General features: G+C 42.1%; 1 protein-coding gene across 1 annotated transcript in view; it reads right to left on the bottom strand.

The window, feature by feature from the left end:
* DAAM1 (dishevelled associated activator of morphogenesis 1) overlaps positions 1-22,028 on the bottom strand; it is a 127,173-nt gene that overhangs the window by 72,576 nt on the left and 32,569 nt on the right. The window contains exon 3 of the mRNA XM_052646284.1: positions 9,868-9,957. Coding sequence (XP_052502244.1) covers positions 9,868-9,957 — 90 coding nt within the window. The remainder of the gene's footprint in view (positions 1-9,867; positions 9,958-22,028) is intronic.

Here is a 22,028-nt window from a genome sequence, read left to right as displayed (position 1 = left end):
TAAAAAAAAAAGACTTCTAACAATAACAGCCACTGTGGAAAACAGTATGGAGTCTTCTCAAAACACTAAAAACAGAACTATCATATCACCCAGCAACTCCATTCTTGCGGATATATCCAAAAGAACCAAACACACGAATTCGAAAAGATACATGCACCTCAATGTTCATGGCAACGTTATTTATAACTTCTAAGATATGGAAACAACTCAAGTGTCCATCAACAGATGAGCAGATAAAGAAGATGTGGTATACACAGCAGAATACTACTCATTCATAAAAAATAATGAAAATCTGCCATTTGCAACAGCATGGATAGAACTTGCAGGGCATTACGCTAAAGTGAAATAGGTCAGACAGAGAAAGACAAATACTGTATGGTATCACTTACATGTGGAATCTAAAAAATACAACAAACTAGTAAATATAACAAAAAAGAAGCAGACTCATAGATGTACAGAACAAACTAGTGGTTACCAGTGGGGAGAGGGAAGGGATAGGGACCAGGCTGGGTAGGAGATTTAGAGGTACAAACTACTATGTATAAAATAAATTATAAGGATATACTGTATATCCCAGGGAATATAGCCAATATTTTATAATAACTATAAATGGAGTATAACCTTTAAGAATTCTGAATCACTACATTGTACACTTGTAACTTCTGTAGTAATACACATCAACTATGCTTCAATAAAAAGACTCCTAATAGTAACAGTATCTGCTACTTTGTTGAAACATTCTTTTATTATTTCCTTAACACTGACATTTTGTTTTATTAGCTTAGTTTCAGAAATCATACAGCTAGAATGCACTATTAGATTATAATGCTGCAACTTTGAACAAAGTTTGCTGCTGAGCAGCGAACTTGTGAATCCGGTTCATTTTGACCTAATAAGTTACTCATTTGTGAATATTGACTCGTTTAATGGAACCTCTTGATGTTGTGTACTACTAAGGGACTTTTCCCCACTGCAAAAATAACAGTTGCAATGTTGTCATCTAAAAATATGCTTTAATTGTTTTATGTTGAAAACTGAAGATATTTACTAACCACTTGCCTTTCCTAGGCCACAAAGAAGGAAGCTTAATTTAACAACACAGCTTGACCCACATACATGTCCACTCCCCAGAGTTTAAGTAGTGTTCACGACTGCTTGCCAGGCAAGCCCAATGATGAGAGCATCTCCACTGGTTACCCAAGGTCAGCAGGGACTGAGTGCTGCAGTGACATGTGGGTGAAAGTAAGAAGGAAGTGGAGTGGAATTTGACTTCCTTTTCGCCTCCATTATCCAAGACATAAATTAAGGATGCTCCTGAAATCAGATTCAAGGTTCTACTCAGAAGTTAAGGGACAGCCCCATTGATCAGTAAGGCAAAAAATCCCTAGAACTTCTTAATTAAATGGGGACCCTCTTTAACAATTTCTGACACTCACAATAAAGACTTTCTTGGTCTTTCCCCTTATCTTCACAATGTACTCTCCTACCTTACTATCTCCACCTTGAGATGTCCTGTAAGAAACTAAGGGAGAGGTGCTGTTCTAAGAAACCCAGGTATCATTATTTATGAATATGGACCTGAATCTCTGGCTAGCATGAGTGTGAACGAACAGAAACTCAGTCCATACCAGTATTTCAATTACTGTCACCATCACTGACATTATCAGCTATAACATTAAGATTGCCATGCCCCAAGTTCTCTGACAACTTCAAAATCGTATTTTCTCAATTTTCACAACAATTTTATGAATCTGACCTCACTGTATAGAGAAGACAGAAATGAGCTGTTAAGAAATATGCCCCAAGTCACACAGCTAGCTAATAAGTGGGGTACCCTGCCTTCTCAGATTACCCTTTAGATGGACTTTAACTATGCAAAGTCTTTCTTACAGTTATTACTTTGCTTCTATTTATGATGGAAAAAACAGTCAGTCACACTATGCTGAAGTTTAGAACAACTGCAAGGGGCAAAATTTAGGAAAACTTCAGGCAGATCCATTAATGGAAAAGCTGTTGGAGGCAATCCACCCCAGGGGAGGTGGGGAGTCCTCTCACTGGTAGTATCTCTAGACTGAAAAACAGAGAACTCTACAGAACTGGAGGGCTACATCCCAACAGAAGAATCCAGAAACTGTTCACTCACTTCACCAAGTACCAAAGAAGAAAGACAGATATGCTTTGGTTCATTCTATGGGCAAGTTTGTTCTCCACTTCTTCGTTGAGCTGAGTCAATGTTAATGACAACGCAAGCTATGAGTTCAGGACCACCTGGCCACCCCACAGCAGGAGTGGTAGTAGGCACAGCTGGGATGGTAGCACTGGTGACACTGGAGGAAAAACTGCACCCCGAATGATATTATTAGACAAAGAGATTACAGGAAGAGGAGATAAGCAAATCCTCAGGAACCACCTGCCTTTGACAGGGACACAACTTTGGTTTAAGGGCTGCCAGACAGAGAGAATTCATGAATTTTGGACTCCAATTCTGAAAACTGGTGCTCATTTTGATACACTGGCTTTTGTAACAAAAAGAAAATAAAGACAGAAAATGGGGCATTGGCTATGAGATTATGCTACTTAGGGAGAAAGGGCCATGAGAAACAGTGTCCCTTCAGCGGACTTCTCGGCAAAAAGCTGAGGCCATTTCATCAGGACCAAGAATCATCACGCTTTCAGTCACCGCTGGAGGAGTAAATAAATAAAGGGCCCCTGAGCTAAAGAAAAAAAGAAAAAAAAAAAAACAATTCCAGAGTTGTCCTGACAACACAAGCACTGGTTATATTTTAAATGATATTTATTTTTCCTCCTAATTTCAAAGAGAAATATGAAGTGGCTTTGCAATGTTCAAGTTGTCTAGGCTGAGCCAATTGCCTACAGGTTTCAGGGAGGGCAAGCCACAAGAGATTCTTATGGGGAAGATGCGCAGGGTGGAAGCGAAGCCGCAGCCATTTTGTAGTTTATAGGCACTGCCCTTTATCAGCTGGCTCACCTCATTGGTGTGAATCAGTAGGCAGGTATACAACTGCTCCACCTTCTCCTGGATCCTCCTCCAGCTTCTCCTTTGCTGGGGTGTGTGTGTGTGTGTGTGTGTGTGTGTGTGTGTGTATGCATGTGCGTGTGTGTGTGCTGACCTCCATGACTAATGGCTCAGGCTTCTGCAGGACACCCAGTCCAGGGTCAGCCAGTGGGACCTGCCACATGAGTCAGTCTGTCCCCGTAGACTCCAGCCTGTGCTTGTTCCCCTCTCTTTACATCCACCCTCCCTTCCAATTGCCTGCTCCAGGGACATAAAGCTCCAGCATTAGAAGCAAAGACAGTAGCTTTACAGGGAGTGCTTAGCTAGTTTCTGTGATTACATAAGGGTTAATCTCTTTGCATGTGATTTCCCCCAGCATGTATTTCTCTTAGGAGCCTCGCTTTTCTGACTGAAACCTGACAAACTATATTATACATATTTTTTAAAAAGAGCAATTTTATTTTTACTATTAAAAAAAAAAACTTATCCTAAGGTAGAAGTGAAAATAATGACTATTGGTACATTTGGGAAATATTTGTATAAAGAAAAAATAAATCAAAATAAACCCCACCCACGATACAACCAAACAACAGTTTCTGTCTGACTACTTCTATAGATATAGAAAGTTTCTTTTGCATATGTTTGATGGTACCAATTACAGTTTTATTTCTCTTGTTAAACCTTCATTTCATCCTGAGCAATTTCCCAGGTCTTCAAAATTTCTTTGAAAGCATGACTTTTCAATGGCAGCAGCAACCATACTGTTAGGGTTGCATCCTATAATATAATCATCCCCCTCCAAGTTGTTGACCATGACTGGCTTTCAGAGACAACACTGCAAAGAACACCCCACACGTAGTTCTTGGCCTGTATCTTTCATCACTACCATGAGATCAACTCCTGGAAAATGCATGTTCCAGGCTCTGGATACATATTATCAAATTATTTTGGTCACCATCTTTAGATCTATCAGCATCTCATACTTAGGCCAATGTTCAAAACATTTATTAACAGTATAACCTGGGTATCAGTGACTTGGAACTAATAATACAATGTGGGAACAGAGTCCTGCTGTCCCCTACCTGTCTTGCCAGGAGTTAGCCCTTGAGTCCCTAAATCATAAAGGAAGACTGGCTGGCCCTTGCGGGGAAGGTCAGATTGTCAGGAGAGTTTTTATTGGGAGGGCTTGAGGCAGCTGCTCTTTACCAACTAGAATTGGCCATATTGTGACCGACTCCACAGTTTCACTGCTATGGACACCAGGTGAATAGCCTGAGTTGGTGTTTTCACCTGACCTCTCTGGGTTGAATAAACCTCAGTTATTTCAATCTTCCCCTCAGCATCTTCATTTTAAGCCTCTCCATTGATTTCCTAACAAGTTCTAGAAACTGTGTTTAGTAAAGACCAGATTACCCAACAGTCTAAACTTGACTTTTAGGCACTGGCAGAAGGGATGAAGAACAAAGTACAAGAGGGAAACTGGACAGTGTGTGTGAACACAGCTCGGCTGCTGGAAGAGGAGCCCGTTCGAGATGATGGGATGAAAGCATGACATCAGCTCCCTTGCTGGCACAGCCCTGGAAGTGGTCACAATGATGAAGGAACTGTGTCTCCGTCACACACGAACACCCCAAGGCTTGGAGGCTCCTTCCTCTGTGCCCTAGGGTCTGCTTACCTTAGAATGGGGCTTATGGAAAGACCTGGCAGTTATTTGATGTCGTCTGCTTCTACCTGGACCATCCACTCCAGGAAATCCGACTTGTTTAATCACCTTCAGAATCACGCTAATATTCTGCCCCAGATACTCAGTACACATCAGGGTGACACACAAACCAACTAGCCCTTTGCCAACGGCACTGCTTCATTGGCTGAAACACCAGATCTGCAAAGCTTGTTGTTTTTTCACTGCTTCAGTCTGGGATTAAACACGCATCCTCACTTCTCACAGCCGGGGAATATGTAAACAAGGCAGGGAGTTTCAGAATCTAGTGATACCCACTCTCCTCCAGTTACTGTGCTTCCCTCATGTATTCTCAGAGAAGCAGAGTCAGAAAGAGAGGCCAGTCTTATTTCTGATCATTTTTAAGTCTGCCACATTCTGTAACCTTTTAGCACTTTAGGAGCACAAAGCCCAACTGGAATCCATTATCAGGCTGAAAACTCAATGGTAGGAGACCAAACCAGGTACTTCTAAAGAAGTCCAGAAACAGTTACAGATACCTAGTTTTCTCTCTCTCCCAAATCTCCAACATCTAGCAAAGTGGGCACCTGAAAACCTAAGGCTCATTCTACTGCATATTCAGATAATTACGGTAAAGAAGGACCATGCTAGTCGCTCAGTTGTGTCCAACTTTGGGACCCCATGGACTGTAGTCCGTCAGGCTCCTCTGTCCATGGGATTCTCCAGGCAAGAATACTGTAGTGGGTTACCATTTTCTTCTCCAGGGAAGAGGAGACCTAACTTATCCCTCTTTGCTTTCCACCAGGAGACTGGGAACAACCAGACCATTAACGTATCAACATTCCACTTCCTTGCTGTACAGCTGGTTTGTTTGACAGTCCTGTAGAAGACCGATGGTTCCTTTGTCTTTAATTCCACTACTAGCATATGTTCCCTTAAATCCCTGTTTTGATCAAACCGCTTCCTCCTTGTGCTCTGAATGCATCTGAAAGATCTTATGACCATTCACAATGCATTGCTTTTTTGTATGTGGTAAAGGAGAATTCCTTCTTGTGGAATAGACTGGGGAAGTGATCCAATAAGGATATGCAAACCAAATAAAGGAAGTGAATGAAAGGTACCAGGAGAATTCTCGGCCAGTTTTCCTTGATGTCTTCTGAACATGCCTAGCACCAGATCAGCACTTCCCACAAAGCTGAAAGGCTCAACTGCAGCCAAGACAAGGTTCTTGAGTGATTTAACTAAACTAGAGTCAAACAAACTCAGCAACACAGCAAAAACTCACCTTCTCCAAAGCTGACTTCAAAAGATACAGAAATGTAATATGGAGAATCCAGAGCCATTTACTTAAGCCTTGGCTTAGGGATCAGAAATACGTGGAGGAAACATTAGGTGCAGTCATCAAATTCTGATCTTTGCCTCAAATATCTGATGTTACTACAGCTCACAGCTTCTAATTCCATCCACTGACTTTGTGAACTCTGAAGCTCATGGAGAGGGGAAAAAGCATTTTCTGGACACTTTTAAGGACTGGTTAAGTGACACAATCACTGCAACTGCTCCTGTGAAGAAGTGTGACTAAAGAAGATTTCTGCCTGGGCTGGTAAGACTGCTGTTGCCATAATACAGTGTGTATCATCTTAGTTTCTCCTCTCTGAAGACCTACTCCTTACTTTTCCCAGGGTTTAACAATCATGTTAACAATAAGCAAATACAGCATGGCCAGATGCCTTTCGTGGTCAGATGGTTCATTGTTTAAAAAGCTTCAGTTTAAAATCCAAAAGATTGTTAACAGATGCAGTTTCTGGCTGAAGACTGGGAAAAACCTCACTTAAACAAAACAGCATGTTGTGATTGGAACTAAAAAGGGAATTACCTTTAAAGATAAGAACCACAAACATTTCCTATTCGAAAATACCCCCAGCTCCAACAGAGCCTTTCCTTGGACCTTTCGTAAAAGTTAAAAAAATTTGACAGTGGACTGCTGCATACGACAAACCATGGCTGACCAAACCACTCTAGTCATTTTTACGGACTTGTTTGGACTTTCAACAAGGCCCCAACATCCATCTCTTGCTCTCCCCCCAGATTACTTAATTAGGCAAAATTCCAATTAATTTCTTTCCAATTCTTTTAGCCCCAGAAACACTTCTGCAGCTTTCGTTTTGGCTTTGGAAATGGGTTTTCAATCAGAGGACTCGGATAAAGCTGTTTGAGAAATGAACACAGAGCTTGATAAGCAGATAGCCACCACTGGGACTCAAGTCTCTATTGGATGGAAAAGAGCCACTTGGCCAAGGAAGGCCAGGCCCCATCTTCAGTTCCCAGTGCCGTTTGTCTCCACAACTGCTGTGCACTTTTATGCAGAAAGCCTGCTTTTCCCCAGCTCTGTTTCTGTTGGCGCTCATGGACCCTTACTCTATGGCTTCACTATGTGTGAGAACATCTATGATGCTCTGAGTTCTAATCTTGAAAGATGGAAAGTCTGAAGGGGCCGTGGGGGTGTAGCTTTCCCTTGGCCTGAGAAATGGATGTGGTCAGGCTTGCTGGTGACAAGTCTGATTTGAAAAGGCTATACCCAAGAGACGGTCCAAGGAAAACAGTCTGTTCTTGGTGGTAAGGATGGCCACCGTGGGCTCCCTTCTGAGAACAGGCAACCCATCCTGAAGGAGGCCAGGTTCTCTGAAGACGGCCAAGCATCAGGCCCTTTTCATGCAAAGGGTTTTGTGTTTTCTTATTGTGTTATTTCTCTATTTATTACAGGGTCCCAAAAGGTCAGTTGTAGACCCAAAGCACAGCATAGTTTTAACAGTCTGAGAAGCTCTAATCAATAAAATCCTCAGTCAAGCCATTTTAAAGTGAGGCAGATCTATAAACTCCCAGGATTCCCCAAAGAGTTAAGATGGCTTTTCCACTCAGTCACACTATTGCTAAGTCATAAAGGGAATCCACGCTGCTGGAATGAAGCTAGCCGGAAAACTGCTTTCCCAAAGATCTGCACAATTGGGCCAGGTACTCGCAGGAAAAACCCATCCGTCAGGAAATGGGATTCCGAGGCCAGTGGCCACATCTACATCCACTCGCCTACAAAAAGCCAACCCCACCACGTACTTAGGAGACAAGCTCTGAAAGAGGATTTGATAGGCCAGGAAATTGAAAAATGAGCAGCAGCTGTGAGGCCAAGGTCGTTTCTATCCTCCAGGGCTTGCCGTTTCTAATCTAAGGGGCAGTAGTTTCCATGATTAACTTTCAATTGCCGTCAAGGGTGTAATAAAATCTGGGAAAGAAGAAAACTTTCCCTTCCGTGAGCTGCTCCCATTCTCCTGCCCCTTCCTCTCCTCTAATGCATATTCTCAATCTCCACTCCACGTTGCTTCCTAATTTTGAGGAAAAAAAATCTGCGCTCGTTTGAGCCAAAATAGACAATGTCCTCTGTGTACTCAGGCACTTAAGGATTTTTCTTTCTCAGTTGTAGGGGCCAGGTCTTGAAGGCAGCTGCCTGAAAAGTTCTCTTGTTTTCAAGACCATTCAACACTATTACTATCAGAACAGAGCACATTTTAATTTTCATTTTAAAATTATTTCCATTTAAAATCTCTTTCCTGAGCGATGACCCATCAGTTTGACAGAAGAGAGGTCTTCCCATTGGTAAGATGTTCACAGAAAGAAGAGGACATACTCATTCACAAACACATCTTACTGGTTACCACTGCATTAGGAACCCTTAATGCTTAACATGATCTTAGTGGCTCAGAAGTCATCTTAAGAGGCTACAGTTGGACACATCTCTCAGCAAAGACCCCTGGAACAAAATCCCACATGTAGTTTTATCAATTACAATAGCTCACATGGAAAATTAAATGTGCTTTAGTTTGTTTGAGAGGTAGGTATAACCAAACAACTCAGCGGTTCATTCATTATACCTTCACTTCCAGGTATCAGATGCTGGTGTTACAAGGGTTATAAAGCCTGGCAGGAGAGGAATATAGGAAGGTTCCCTGCTGTAGAGATGCTTCCAGGAGGGGGCATGCCAATTACACAAGGCAGTGTGGTGGGGTGGAGGGGTGTCGGGGGGTGGGAACCATGGGGGCAAATGGAGGTCCCCAAATGCATCCTAATCCGCTAAGGAAAGGTTTCCCTGGCTGATACTGTATCTTCTCAAGATACTGGATTGTTATAGTTTGTTCCAGTTTCTTTGCTTCCAGAGGTGAGTAATCCAGCACCCACTCTGGTTGGAGAGGTAGCGTTTCCCTTAGGAACCAACCCTGCCCTTCCTGCTTCCCTGTCTTGATGTAAGTCTCCCCTAGAACAGATAGGAAAGTGGCAAAAGCTGGCCATGAACACAAATGGTTCCAAAAATGGGTGAGAGAACAGTTGCAGAATCTGCCACCGGGTTTGAAAGATGGCAGAGTGAGCTTTACTGCGGGAGATATAGTCCATGGGTGGTGCCTAGTGCCACGGAGGCTAGGGAAGAGAGTTTAGTACTTTCTCTACCCCATGAACTCCTTTCTCTCCTCCTCCAAAGGTACCAGAATCCCCAGCTTTTGTGTGTAGATGACCACTCAGAATAAAACAGCATTCCTGGCAGGGGGGTGTGGCCATGTAGCTAACAGTGGGATGTGAGGGAACTCAGGTCTGGGACTCCCGATGTGGCCCTCAGAGCGGGGGTAGGGAGCTGAGCCTTCCCCTTTACTCCAGCCCCAGTTTGGAACGTGTAATGGATGGACAGCCACTTCACACCACGAGGACAAGACCACATCTTAGAGATGGCCAAATGGAAAGTTGTTTGAAGGTAGTCACAGAGAGCAGGGAAAACTACAGCTGTGAAACCACAATGCTGGTCCTCACCTACCTACATACAAACTTTCATGTAAAGGGCAAGTTTTGGAAAAACACTTCAACCTTCTGTAAGCGGATGTTATTTAGGGGTCTCATACACAAGGTTATGAATAATGGTGTGAGGTGAGGGGGTTGCAATGAGTGTTGATAAAATCAACATCCAAGGAGCTAGCCCTTTACCACATGTAGTGTTAAGGCCACAACTGGGCACATTCGATCCAGTTTTTACATTATAAAGAACTGCCCGAAGTCTGGTGGTAAAATGGGAGAGCAAAGAGCATCAAAACAATGATAACTTTCCAGTTAACCATAATCATCATGAATATCTTACCTTTTTCTTGCTACAGTATATCTGCCATTTTTTCTCTGCTGGAAGTGCAAACATGGCTTCCCTGTGTTTGTCTGTGAGGTCAAGTTCATCCTGAGAAGACAAATAATAATAATTATTTTACAAATTAATTATTATTCCTATAAGGGAAGTTTTATCAGCATCATCAGAGTGAGAAAACAAAGCCAACACATATTCAAATGAACTTAGGAAAGACCAAGAAGCTCTAAGTGCCAGTGTCTGTCACCAGCATTAAGAAAGCAGGTCCCTGGCCTTGGGCTGGGCACCCAGCGCAGCCGTACACTTACCGAAGGGTGGGAAAAGCAGGCTGGGCATGGACAGAGTTGTCCTGGGCCAACGTGTACTGCTGCAGAGGGTCCACCGAACATTAAAGGTCTTTAAAGCTCCAGAGTTTGGAAGGATTTACTCATTTTACAGATGAAGGACTGGTAAGGATGGCTCTACAAACACTGACAACTGGGATGGGCCCTGAGGGACATGAAGAGACGGGCAGAAGAAGAAAACCAAGGGTTGGGATGTGGTAGTGAATTAGAGCATCTAGGGGACACTGACCAGTGTAGCTGAAGCACTAGGTTTATGCAAAGAACCATCAGATAAAAGGTTGGGGAGGTAAGCTTCAGGCCAGATTAAGGAGTTTATTTTCTTGACCAAGAAGAGCCAGTGAAGGTTCTGAGAAAGGGAGTGACATCTGTATCACCAATATTTATTCGGTACTTCAAATGTCAAGCACTGTGCAATAATTTTCTTGTTTAGCTCTCACAATAACCCTGAGAGTTCCACTCATGATCACACCCACCTTGTATTAATAATACTTGTTGTAATACAGCTGGGGGAAGTTTTGGCAGAAGGTTGGGTAAGTAACCTGCTCAAAGACCACAAATGCCTGGTAGATGATGGGGCTTCGAGTTTAAGCCTAGAGCTGTCTGACTCCTGAGCCCAGACTCTCAGTCTCTCAGATCAGTGTCTGGAAACATTAATTTTATAGTGGTGTGCAGCTTAGATTGAACACTGAGGGAAGGCAATTTATGAACATCCATAGCTAATGAACAACAATGAGATAATGACTATAAAGTGCATAGGGAACAGTTCTTGGCATTTAATAACTCACTCCATGGTCAACATTATTATTTGTATTGAGCATCTGGTACAATTTTATTCCTATAGGGAAGTTGAATCTAGTTAAGAGCGGCAGATTGATGGGTGTGAGACATATTAAATTACTATAAATTAAGGCACAATAATAAGGTTCAGCCAACTGAGGTATATAATGCAGCTCTACCACTCATGGGCCTCCCATCTTACAGTTCTGCCTCTGCTGGGTCATCAAGTGCTATCATTTCTTCCTTGAAAAAAAGCTCACGTTTTCCCTTTGTTTTGTTTCCAGTGAAGCCACCCAAACTTATGCCCTAATCACCTCTGCCTTGGCTCTGGCACCAGCGTCCCCCAGTTCCTTCTCGCCTTTCTGATACTTTCTACATCATGGCCACTGACGCATTACACCAGTGGTCCTCAGACGAGTGAGCAATGGAATCACCTGGAAGGTTCCTTACATCACTGATTGCCCAGTGTTGAGGACTGAGAAAGTGGGAGGAAGTACAAAATGTCATTAGTTCCACACTACCTGCAAAATTAATTATACATCCCTCAGCCAGTCTTTTGAGGTCTTCCATTTATAACCCCAACTTAACTGCCAGGCTTATTTCTCGTTATCCCTTATGCCCTGATCTTGTTAACCCCTGCACCTCCAGGGCCTAGACACACAAGGTCTGATACATGCCAGCTGCCTAGGAAAATTTTTCATCTCATTAAGCCTTTGTTTCCTCATCTCCAGGATGGGCCTGTAATTTCAGGGCTCTGTGAGGATTTGCAACATCAACTCAGCAGGTAGTAATGTCTGGCACAGGGAGGGGCAAATGTACTGTGGTTAGTTCTCTCATCTTTTAATACAAACCAGGAGCTATTTTAAGAGCAAGGTAAGCAGTTAAGTCACTAAAACACACACTCAGACACTAACCACTAGAAACTAGTTAAGAATTTCAACAATGTAAAACCAAGGAAGGAATAAAAAATATTTACAGGAAATTCCCTTATAAGGGAACATGTTAAAAATGTTAAAATTTTGTTATGCAACTGTTACATATGTGAAATTATTATTTTTTCCCTTTCTTCCTTTTTAAATTTCCTGTAAGTTATACCTGTTCTCATCTCCTGATGAATAGGGGGATATGGCGACATAAAGCACTTCCCAATTAGGGTTTTCTTGGGGTGGGATTGTGGAGTCAGGTCAGTTATTCAAATAGCTCAATAATATTGTGGTTAGTTTGGGGGAAATGGTTGTGATTTGTGAGAGAAAGTGAAACTCGCTCAGTCACGTCCGACTCTTTGAGACTCCATACAGTCCATGGAATTCAGCAGGTCAGAATACAAGAGTGGGTAGCCATTCTCTTCTCTAGGGGATCTTCCCAAACCAGGGATTAAACCCAGGTCTCCCACACTGGAGGCGGATACTTGACCAGCTGAGACACAACAGAAACTCAAGAATACTGGGGTGGGTAGCCTATCCCTTTTCCAGGGGATCTGCCCGACCTAGGAATCAAACTGGGGTCTCCTACATTGGAGGTGGATTCTTTACCAGCTGAAGCCCCGATTTGTGAGAGAACAGTGCTATTAATATTGTATCCTTTACTACGCTGCACTACTGTTTTCCTAACTGAGCAGAGGTGTGAAGAAACATGTGAATCTTAAAAACCTCAAAATTCACAGCAAAAAGTACTAATATTACTATATTTTACTGTTAGAGTTAGAAAACAGCTTCTGCTGAGACACAAATGACCGATTTTGAATTGAGAGGACATGGTTGAATTCGAACTTTAGAGCAGATGGCTTCATGCAAGGAGAGAATTTCCATAAAATAATTAAAAATTGCCATAGGCCCTCTAGGCTTCCCAGGTGACTCACCAGGTAAAGAATTTGCCTGCCAATGCAGGAGATGCGGGTTTGATCCTTGGGTCGGGTGGATCTCCTGGAGGAGGAAATGGCAACCCACTCCAGTATTCTTGCCTGGGAAATCCCATGGACAGAGGAACCTGGCAGGCTACAGTCCATGGGGTCACAGAGTAAGACCCAACTGAGCATGCACACACATAGGCCCTCTGGATGTAATTTGGGATTACAGTAAGACAATAGGAAGGAATACATGGACAGTGGTAATGGTAACAGCTAACAATTACTGAGCACTTTCTGTGTGCTTAGTAGCAATGTTTTTTTATGGATTAATTTAGTTTATCCTCACAATAATCCTATAAACTGGGGTAGTATTATCCCACTTTCCAGGAAACTGAATCAAACAGATTCAATAGCCTGTTCAAGGTAAGACAGCTAGTAAATGGTAGAGGAGGAACTTGAGGCTAGACTGTCTGGTTCCAGATCCCATGTCCTTAACCACTAGCCTGTTCGTTCTGTTGATTACTCAACAAGTAGGTAGAACCATGACACTGACGTCAGTAGGAAAAACGCACCCTTGAGCTGCACTGGCGGCCCCCTGGGCCTGCTGAGTGTCTATTTGCACAAAGAGGGAGACTTTGTTGTCAGATACCCCTGAGTTCCAGGTCTGGTTGTTATGGATTACATAAAATTCAAGCATCCACTAAATTTAGGCATTGTAAGTGCAGGGAATAGAAAGGTATCACAGAGCTCATACGCTTGAAGAGGCAGAATAGAAATCAAATAATCACAGGATCCCAGGGACGAGCACACAGAGTTGAGCTGCCAGAGCCCATTTGCTACGGGGAGTCATGGGGCAGGGAAGGCTGTGATTGAGGTGAGACCTGAGAAATGAATAGAAATTAAATAGGTCAAAAGCACCACAGACAGTGAACAGCAGCCTTGTAGACAGGCCACTGTAAACTTTGGTCTTTATCATAAGAGCAATCAGAGGTCACTGGCAAATCTGAGCAAGGAGGGGTGACATGGATTAAATAATAATTGGGAGTGCCTAGGCACAATGCCCAGAGTGTAATGAGACCCCCACCCCTCCATTCCAAAAGTTTCTTTGCTCTGACTCACTCCGGTTTAATAATACGGCTTGAAACAAGCCTGCAAGACTGGAAGAGACTATCACACAGCCTTACAGATCAATCAACACCTACTCCATGTCCTATCCATTCTAGGACCATGGCCAGACATTACAAAGGATGCAAAGATGAATAACAGACCCCAATCGCATGGAATTTAGATTCCAGTTAGGAAGACAAGATGATAGAAGGCTTCAACAATTCCTCTTCTTCTCAGGATATAGTCCAAATTCCTTAGCTGGGGTAGGGCCCTTCATGATATGGCCTTTGCTGACTTGCCCACCTCACCACCACCTCCACCTCCTCCTCCTCCTCCTCCTCCTCCTCCTCCTCCCCACCCAGCAGCCAACTTTCAGCACTTGGGATCACAAGTTGCCCATTTTTGAAACCTTTTTCCAAAGAGCCTTTCCCACCATGTCTAAGAATGAGTCTCATTTATCTAAGCTTTGGGGGCTTCCCTGATAGCTCAGTTGGTAAAGAATCCGCCTGCAATGCAGGAGACCCCGGCTAGATTCCTGGGTTGGAAGATCCTCTGGAGAAGGGAAAGGCTACCCTACAGTATTCTTGAGCTTCCCTTGTGGCTCAGCTGGTAAAGAATCCGCCTGCAATGTGGGAGACCTGGGTTCGATCCCTGGATTGGGTAGATCCTCTAGAGAAGGGAAAGGTTACCTACTCCAGTATTCTGGCTTTTACAAGGTATCTAAGCTTTTACAAGGGATCAGTTGTCCCCCAGGCAGCCTACCTGACTTACCCTGGGGGGTGGGGGTACCCTTCTCTGCTCTCCTAACCTTTTGGCATTAATCACATTGCCACAGTTGCATTAATCACAATCACATTGGCATGTCTGACTCCCTTCCTAGACTCATCTCCAGATGCAGGAATGAAATTTGCTCTATTTATCTTTGCATTAGTTGCCAGGACCCAAAACAGTATCTGATATATAGTTGGACTGAAGAAAAAACTAAGGTCCTCACCTTAGTGGTGAGGTATCTGAAAAAGAGGGAGAGGGGTTATTATGGGACATAGCGAAGATCAATGCATTTCAATAATTCAAACCCATCCTCCCTTTTTTTTTTTTTTTTTTTGCATAAGATAGCAGCACTAATGGTACAGAGCTCGCCTGCCACTGCAGGAGACATAAGAGACTGTAGCCTGATGTGCTACAGTCCATAGGGTCGCAAAGAGTCGGAAGCGACTTAGCAGGCACGTACGCAGAGTAAGGGTACACTCTTAAGTAAGCAATTTTCGTGTTTTGGCAAAGGTATACGTTGAAGTTTTTTGCACTGTAAGCTTCAGAAACTGGTTGTACCATTTTACTCTCCCACCAGCAACATATAGCAGTTTTGGTTACTCTACACCCTCACAAACATTTGGTACTATATCTTTAAAATTTTAGTCATCCTAGGGCTTTCCACGGAGAAGGCAATGGCACCCCACTCCAGTACTCTTGCCTGGAAAATCCCATGGACGGAGGAGCCTGGTGGGCTGCTGTCTATGGGGTTGCACAGAATCGGACACGACTGAAGCGACTTAGCAGCAGCAGCAGTAGCAGGGCTCTCCAGGTAGTGCAAGTGGTAAAGAACCTGCTTGCAAACGCAGGAGACATAAGAGATGCAGGTTAGATTCCTGAGTCAGGAAGATCCCCTGCAGAAGGGAATGGTTACTTACTCCAGTATTCTTGCCTGGAGAATCCCATGGACAGAGGAGCCTGGTGGGCTATAGTCCACGGGGTCACATAGAGTCAGATGCCACTGAAGTGACAGCACAGCTTATGTGAAGTGGTACCTCAATGCAGTTGTAATTTGCATTTTCCTGATGACATCTGATGCTGAGTATGCCTTTTCACAAGTTCACATGACATTCACACATATTCTTTTTTGAGATATCTATTCCAATCTTTTGCCCACTTATGAATTGCCTGTCTTATTGTTGCAAAACATGTCCTTTGGCAGAGGTATGCACTGCTAGTATTTTGCTTCACCTGTGCCTTTTCATTTTGTTAAGTCTATTTTGATCACTAAGTGTTTTTTATGAAATATAACTTCATAATATTTTTTCTTTTATTAGTGTTTTTTTATTTTCTGTAAGAAATTTTTGCAAGCTGCAGATAAAACAAAACAAAACAAAACTCTATGGTTTCTTATGGAAGCTTCTAGCTTTAGCTTTACCTCCTATGTTTGAATCTATACCCTATTTCACAGACACCACTCCTGAGGTCGTTCTTTGGTTACAAAATGCATGGGCTGCTTTTGGCAACTTTCTTTTTCAGCTACCTGCACTCATTTAGACACACTGCTGGGCAAGCTGGGGAATGAAAGCACAATTCACAAAGGAGGAAAAAGAACAGAGTATAAACTAATTTGAAATCATCTCATACATTAGTTTCTTCAAAGCTATAAAATTACTTCAAAGTAATATTAAAGATTTTTCACTTGGATAATTCAAATACTGAAAGAGGCAATCATGGAAAACAAAACAATTAGGATCACAGCATCTCAGATAGTGTCTCTTTACATGAATTTTTAAAGAAAAAAAAAGTCCATCTATAGAAGCAGAAACCAGATCAGTGGTTGCTTGGGGCTAGAGGTAGCAACAGAGATTAACTGCAAATGGACCCAATAGGAGATAAGGTGATAGAATTATTCTAGAGCTGGATTGTGGTGATGACTGCAAAACTATATAAATTTACTAAAATACATTGAACTTTACACTTACAAGGGGTCAATTCTACCGCATGTAAGTTATATCTCAATAAAGTTCTTTTTAAAAAAAATCAAGCCTGGTTGATGGAGCCCCAGGAAAACAAAAAATTTCAGAGTAGAGAAAATAGGGTATGTACTGTGTGTACATAGTAAGGAAAGATCATTCTGGTTGAACAGTTAACTAAAACAAGGAATCTATTTAGAAAAGAAACATTGGGGGAAAATGTATGAAGAGGCAGGAGAGGGAAAAAGTGAGCCTCTTTAGAGTAAGTGGTTCAGTCTGAGAAATGTTACAACTTTAGATACAGTTTCTGTTTGAAACCATGAGCACTTCCATGAAACATTCTTGTCCTTCCCTTGAACATTATGTAGACTCCAATAGTATGCATTCCATTTAGACCAAGAGATGGGCAATGTTTCCCCCAATGTCCCTTAAGATTAAATTAGGTGATTGGTTAATATAACAATTTAAGTCCTGAAGAAACTTCTCAGTGGTTTTTGTTTCTCCTGAGTAGTGATCTAGGGAAGAGTACTGGCCTTCTGTGGGTTAACAGTCAAGTTTTTCACTTGTTCAATTGCTAAGTCCTGTCCAACTATTTGTGACCCCATGGACTACAGCACTCCAGACTTCCCCTCCTTCACGATCTCCCAGAGTTTGCTCAAACTCAAGTCCATTGAGTCAGTGATGCCATCCAACCATCTCATCCTTTGTCGCCCCCCTTTTTCATTTCCTCTTGCCCTCAATCTTTCTCACTAAGATTAACAAACAAATGTATTTAGCACAACCCCAAGAAGCCTCCTGGTTGCTTCTAGATCACCTTCTAACCTCTCACCTTACTTCCCCCACCCCCAGTTTTTGCAATCTGGCTATGTTAGATATTGCTTTGAGGGCTGGCAATTAATCCAAAGATAAATAGAATAAATTTAGTTCCTGTTACTATACCTTAGATTGAGATGGCCTAGCTCCCTTCGTTGGCCAAAGAATTTTTTTTTTTCCATATTATTCTTTCTTGGATAGGGCTTTAAAAGTTAAAGGAAAATGATTTAGCAAATGGTAAAGAAAGAAACATCTGCACCAAGCAACATTTTTCTCCACAGAAAGTGCAAGTTCTTAAAAATGGAAACCAACAAAAGCTTTTCTTCTGTGGGAAGATACCAATTATGTTTTTCATATCTTTATAAAACACTTATTTCCTATATTTTTATTATCTTGGAGAAAACATAATACTTAGACATTTTTTTATTAAGAAGAAAAGAGCGCTGAAGGAGGTCCAGCTGTGGGAACTAAAATTCTGGCTTCATCTCTCACAAAGCATGTTATAAACTCCACTTGGAAAGATTCTGCACAAAGAAACCCCACCAGTACTACACTCTAGAGTAAGCAGGCAACTCTATAGAGAAATCTATATAAATCAGAAAACAATTGGCACAGTGCAAATAAATCTAAGGAAATGGATTGATTCACTAGATAAAGCAAAGGAAGGAATTTTGAAATAATATACAATAAGGGTTTTGAATGAGTTGAAAAGCTTTTCAGAGATGTGAGTGAGGCTAAAATATGGAATTATTTATAATACCTTCAATGCGATATTTAAAGGACCTATTTTTTGAACATCTACCAAGTCAATAGATTTCAGTGAGCCAACAACACGTGAGTTTTCAGCTAACAAGAGAAATCTCTAATGAAGGAATTCAGGATTTCTATTTCTAATGAGTTAAGCTAACTCTATATCACACAGAAGTAGGAAGACACATGTTGAATGCTGGGGGAAACAGAGATTAAAAACACGAAGAGTGGGAGAGCTAAGACAGACAGGTCCTTGGGGTTACCCTGCCTATCAACCCATGTTCTGTGTATCTTTCTGTTTTGGGGTTGTTTGGCTTTGGTTTTTAAATGGTCCTTGACAAGGTAATCATCCATTTGACTCAATGCACAGAGCTCACAGTATTTTTTAACATTATATTATTCACACGAGGGTAACTTTGCTTCTTCAAATTAAAAACACCAGGTATTTACCCATAGTAAATAGGCCCAAGTTACCCATCCTGATCCCACCCACCAAAAGTCTCCCACATGTCCAGGAGGCAGCAAGCCCCCAGTTTACCTCACATAAACCCAACAGCAGCGGTGCCTTCTCTGGGTTTAGCCCTCTCCCTCATCCACCATCATCTCCCACGTCTAACCTCATCTCCCACCCCACAACTCAACACTACCGCATACAAGACAAACCCTCTTGGAGGGACAAATGGTCAGGCCTTAAGTCACATGACACAGTGCTAAGAACCACACCAAGCAGAAAGGACCAGACAAAGCAGACAGAGGACTGAAGGGTGGCACTTTAACAGCAGCAAAATTAGACTTCTATAAATGTATGGAGAACATGTACCTTTTAGCTGCAATAATTCATTAAATTTATGAACATCCATCCTTCCCACAGCAAACAGCCACCACATCCACGAGTCATGAAATGCCATCACAGCTCTTAAAATTTAACCACCATGACCTTGAGAACAGTATTTTATTTTCATAGGGGTGGTTGGAAACCTGAAAGTTAGATAAGCCCTTTGTTGGTTTAAATAGAGGAGTGTTCAGTGAATTATTACCCGTCCCTAACCAGTCAAGACAGACATAAATGGAAAACAACAGCGAGTGTTAAGTCCCTGAAGAGATGTGTACACATAGAGAACAAGCCTTAAAGGTTGTCAGCCTGTAAGATTTCTGCCAACGTTCTTAGTCATTATACAAAATACCACAATATGACTCACCACCACCTACACAATAATGTTCTCTGTGTCTGACAGATGTGTTTTCATTCGACATATAAAAATAATAACTGAGAAACCCCACAAGCAAAGGCTGACTAACAGAAATAATTTTTAGTTTCTTACTACCCACGGTTAATTGTTTTACACTATTTCCTTTCCTACTCTGAATAGCAGGCAATGCAAACTATAGCCAGTTTGCTAGAAAAAGGCCTGCTGCGAAACCTGTAGGCTTCTTATTTGGCTTCTTGGTGTTACTTCGACTAGAAACTCATGAGACTAACTAACTTTTAATTAGTCTGCATCACCAGCAGTTTTCCAATAACCTAAAGGAAATCATCCTGTTCGAAATATATGCTGAAATCAACTCCCAACAGTAATCCAGCCACCCACATTTCCAGTTTTTATATTTATAATCTAGTACAACTTCTGTTGACAAGGCTTAATTGAGAGGATTTCTAAGCAGTGTTTTCCTGATTGAATGGAGGGACTTTGTCTCCTGAGACACAGAGTCAGCTTGTGGAGTAAGAGATAAGAAAGGTCCTGTGGGCAAGTGTGAAGCCAAGTTACACATGCATCCCTCTTCCACAGTGACACCAGCACTGCTCTCCCCCAAGCCTCTCCCCACCTGCTTAGACTTGCTAAGCAGCTCAGCTGGCACTTCTAAGTTTTAGCTGGGTCAAAAGATATCTAGCACAATGAGTCTCCTCCCACACTGCAGCTATTTACTTATTCTACCGTGTAATATAGGGTGGAGAGACTGCCGAGGACGGAAGATATTTCTTAGACCTGAATGCTGAAGCTCCAATACTTCGGCCACCTGATGCGAAGAACTGACTCACTGGAAAAGACCCTGATGCTGGGAAAGATTGAGGGCAGGAGGAGAATGGGACGACAGAGGATGAGACGGTTGGATGGCATTACTGACTCAATGGACATGAGTTTGAGCAAACTCAGCGAGATAGTGAAGGACAGGGAGGCCTGGAGTGCTGCAGTTCATGGGGTCACAAAGAGTCAGACATGACTGAATAACACCACCACCTCAGCCTTTTAACCTGCTACCCTTAGTGCTCCCATGGTAACTGACATCCAAATGAAGAAGAGTAGAGAGACTGACAAAAGGTGGACATGGATGCAGGAAGGGTACAGGAACCAGCCCAAACCTATCACGACTACTTCAACAATAATTCAGAATAGGAATCCAACTGTTGGATGATCCAGCCATCATTAATTCATGCATGCACACATACATGCAAATCTTCCTGAGCATATCATGTATAAACCTTCACTAGTGAATTATTCATCCAGGCCACAAGCATTTACTGACCATGGACTCAGGACCAGGCACTGCTCGAGGCCCTGGGGATCTTGAGTGAAAATGCCAGATTCGATGCCTGTGCCCTTCTGCTCTCTGACGTTGTAAAGGTGCATGCTCACAGTGGATTTAACATGAGTGTCCATAGGTGAATAAACTAAACTGATTGTTTAAAAGATGGCAAAGGACTTGCTTTTTTCTTCTATACCCAAGAAATGTTCATCTTTCCTGAAAACAACGCAAGTATATATTCTAAGTGACCTTCATTTGGTTCAGTTTAGTTCTTAAATATTACATTGTATAATGAAATAAACAGCTAGCAGCTGTAGGATGTTTCCAGTGGATTTATTTAACACTAGAGAAGAGGTGGAAAATTCCAACTTTTTTAGGAATTTGGTTTTTTAAAATATATGTTATATATATATATTTTTTTTTTCTCCCTTCATCCATGAGCCAGAAAATCGTAACTAAAAGATGTAACTGGTACTGAGCTCCTACAACACAAATCAAGAAACACTTTGAAATTCCAGAGGAACTGCATGTGGAAAAGGGGCGGGGGAGGGGGGGGACTTCAAGCCTAGCAGATAAAAAGAGTTGAGGACAGTTTAGAATTGCAATTCATGATCCATGTATTGGGCATTCACCTCCCGCAGGCTGTGTGACATATGTTTTAAAAGAGCAAATGGTATTTAAATGACTCCCAGTGCATCAATATATATACTTGAGTACATTTATTTGTACAAACTACCAGATTGTTCTAGCCATTACTGAAACACATTTTCAAAATTGCACTTGAAAGCTTACCTAAACCACACCACTTATAGAGATCAAATTATCCTCTCTGTCGTTAAAACCTATACTGGTCTGGATGGGGACATGTAAAGAGTTGGCAAGTAGTGCAATTTGCTGACTGTGTAATTCGCACATGGCAGCCTGAGGATTAAGTTAAATAATCAGATTTTAAATTGAAGCCAAAAGCTAAGTAGATACATACCTCTCAACATCTCTTTAGGACTCAGGGTAATGAAAATAATCAAGGCCAACGGGACTCATAACCATTTTCTCAATAACATTATTAGTTCAGAGATGGTTTTGCAGAATTTGTATTAAAATAAAATAAAGTTTCCATGATTTTTTCCTCCATCTCTCCCTGAGCCCCCATCCCCATTTCAGTCCCTGCTCTAAATTAAGAAGCATCCAGAAATAAATGGATCGATGATAACAAAGTACCTCCAAAATTACTGCAGATGGTGACTGCAGCCATGAAATTAAAAGACGCTTACTCCTTGC

This window comes from Budorcas taxicolor, chromosome 10, assembly GCF_023091745.1.
Source record: "Budorcas taxicolor isolate Tak-1 chromosome 10, Takin1.1, whole genome shotgun sequence".
Taxonomy (NCBI): Eukaryota; Metazoa; Chordata; class Mammalia; order Artiodactyla; family Bovidae; genus Budorcas; species Budorcas taxicolor.
The sequence above is the reverse complement of the archived record's forward strand: the minus strand, read 5'-3'. Positions and strand labels throughout refer to the sequence as shown.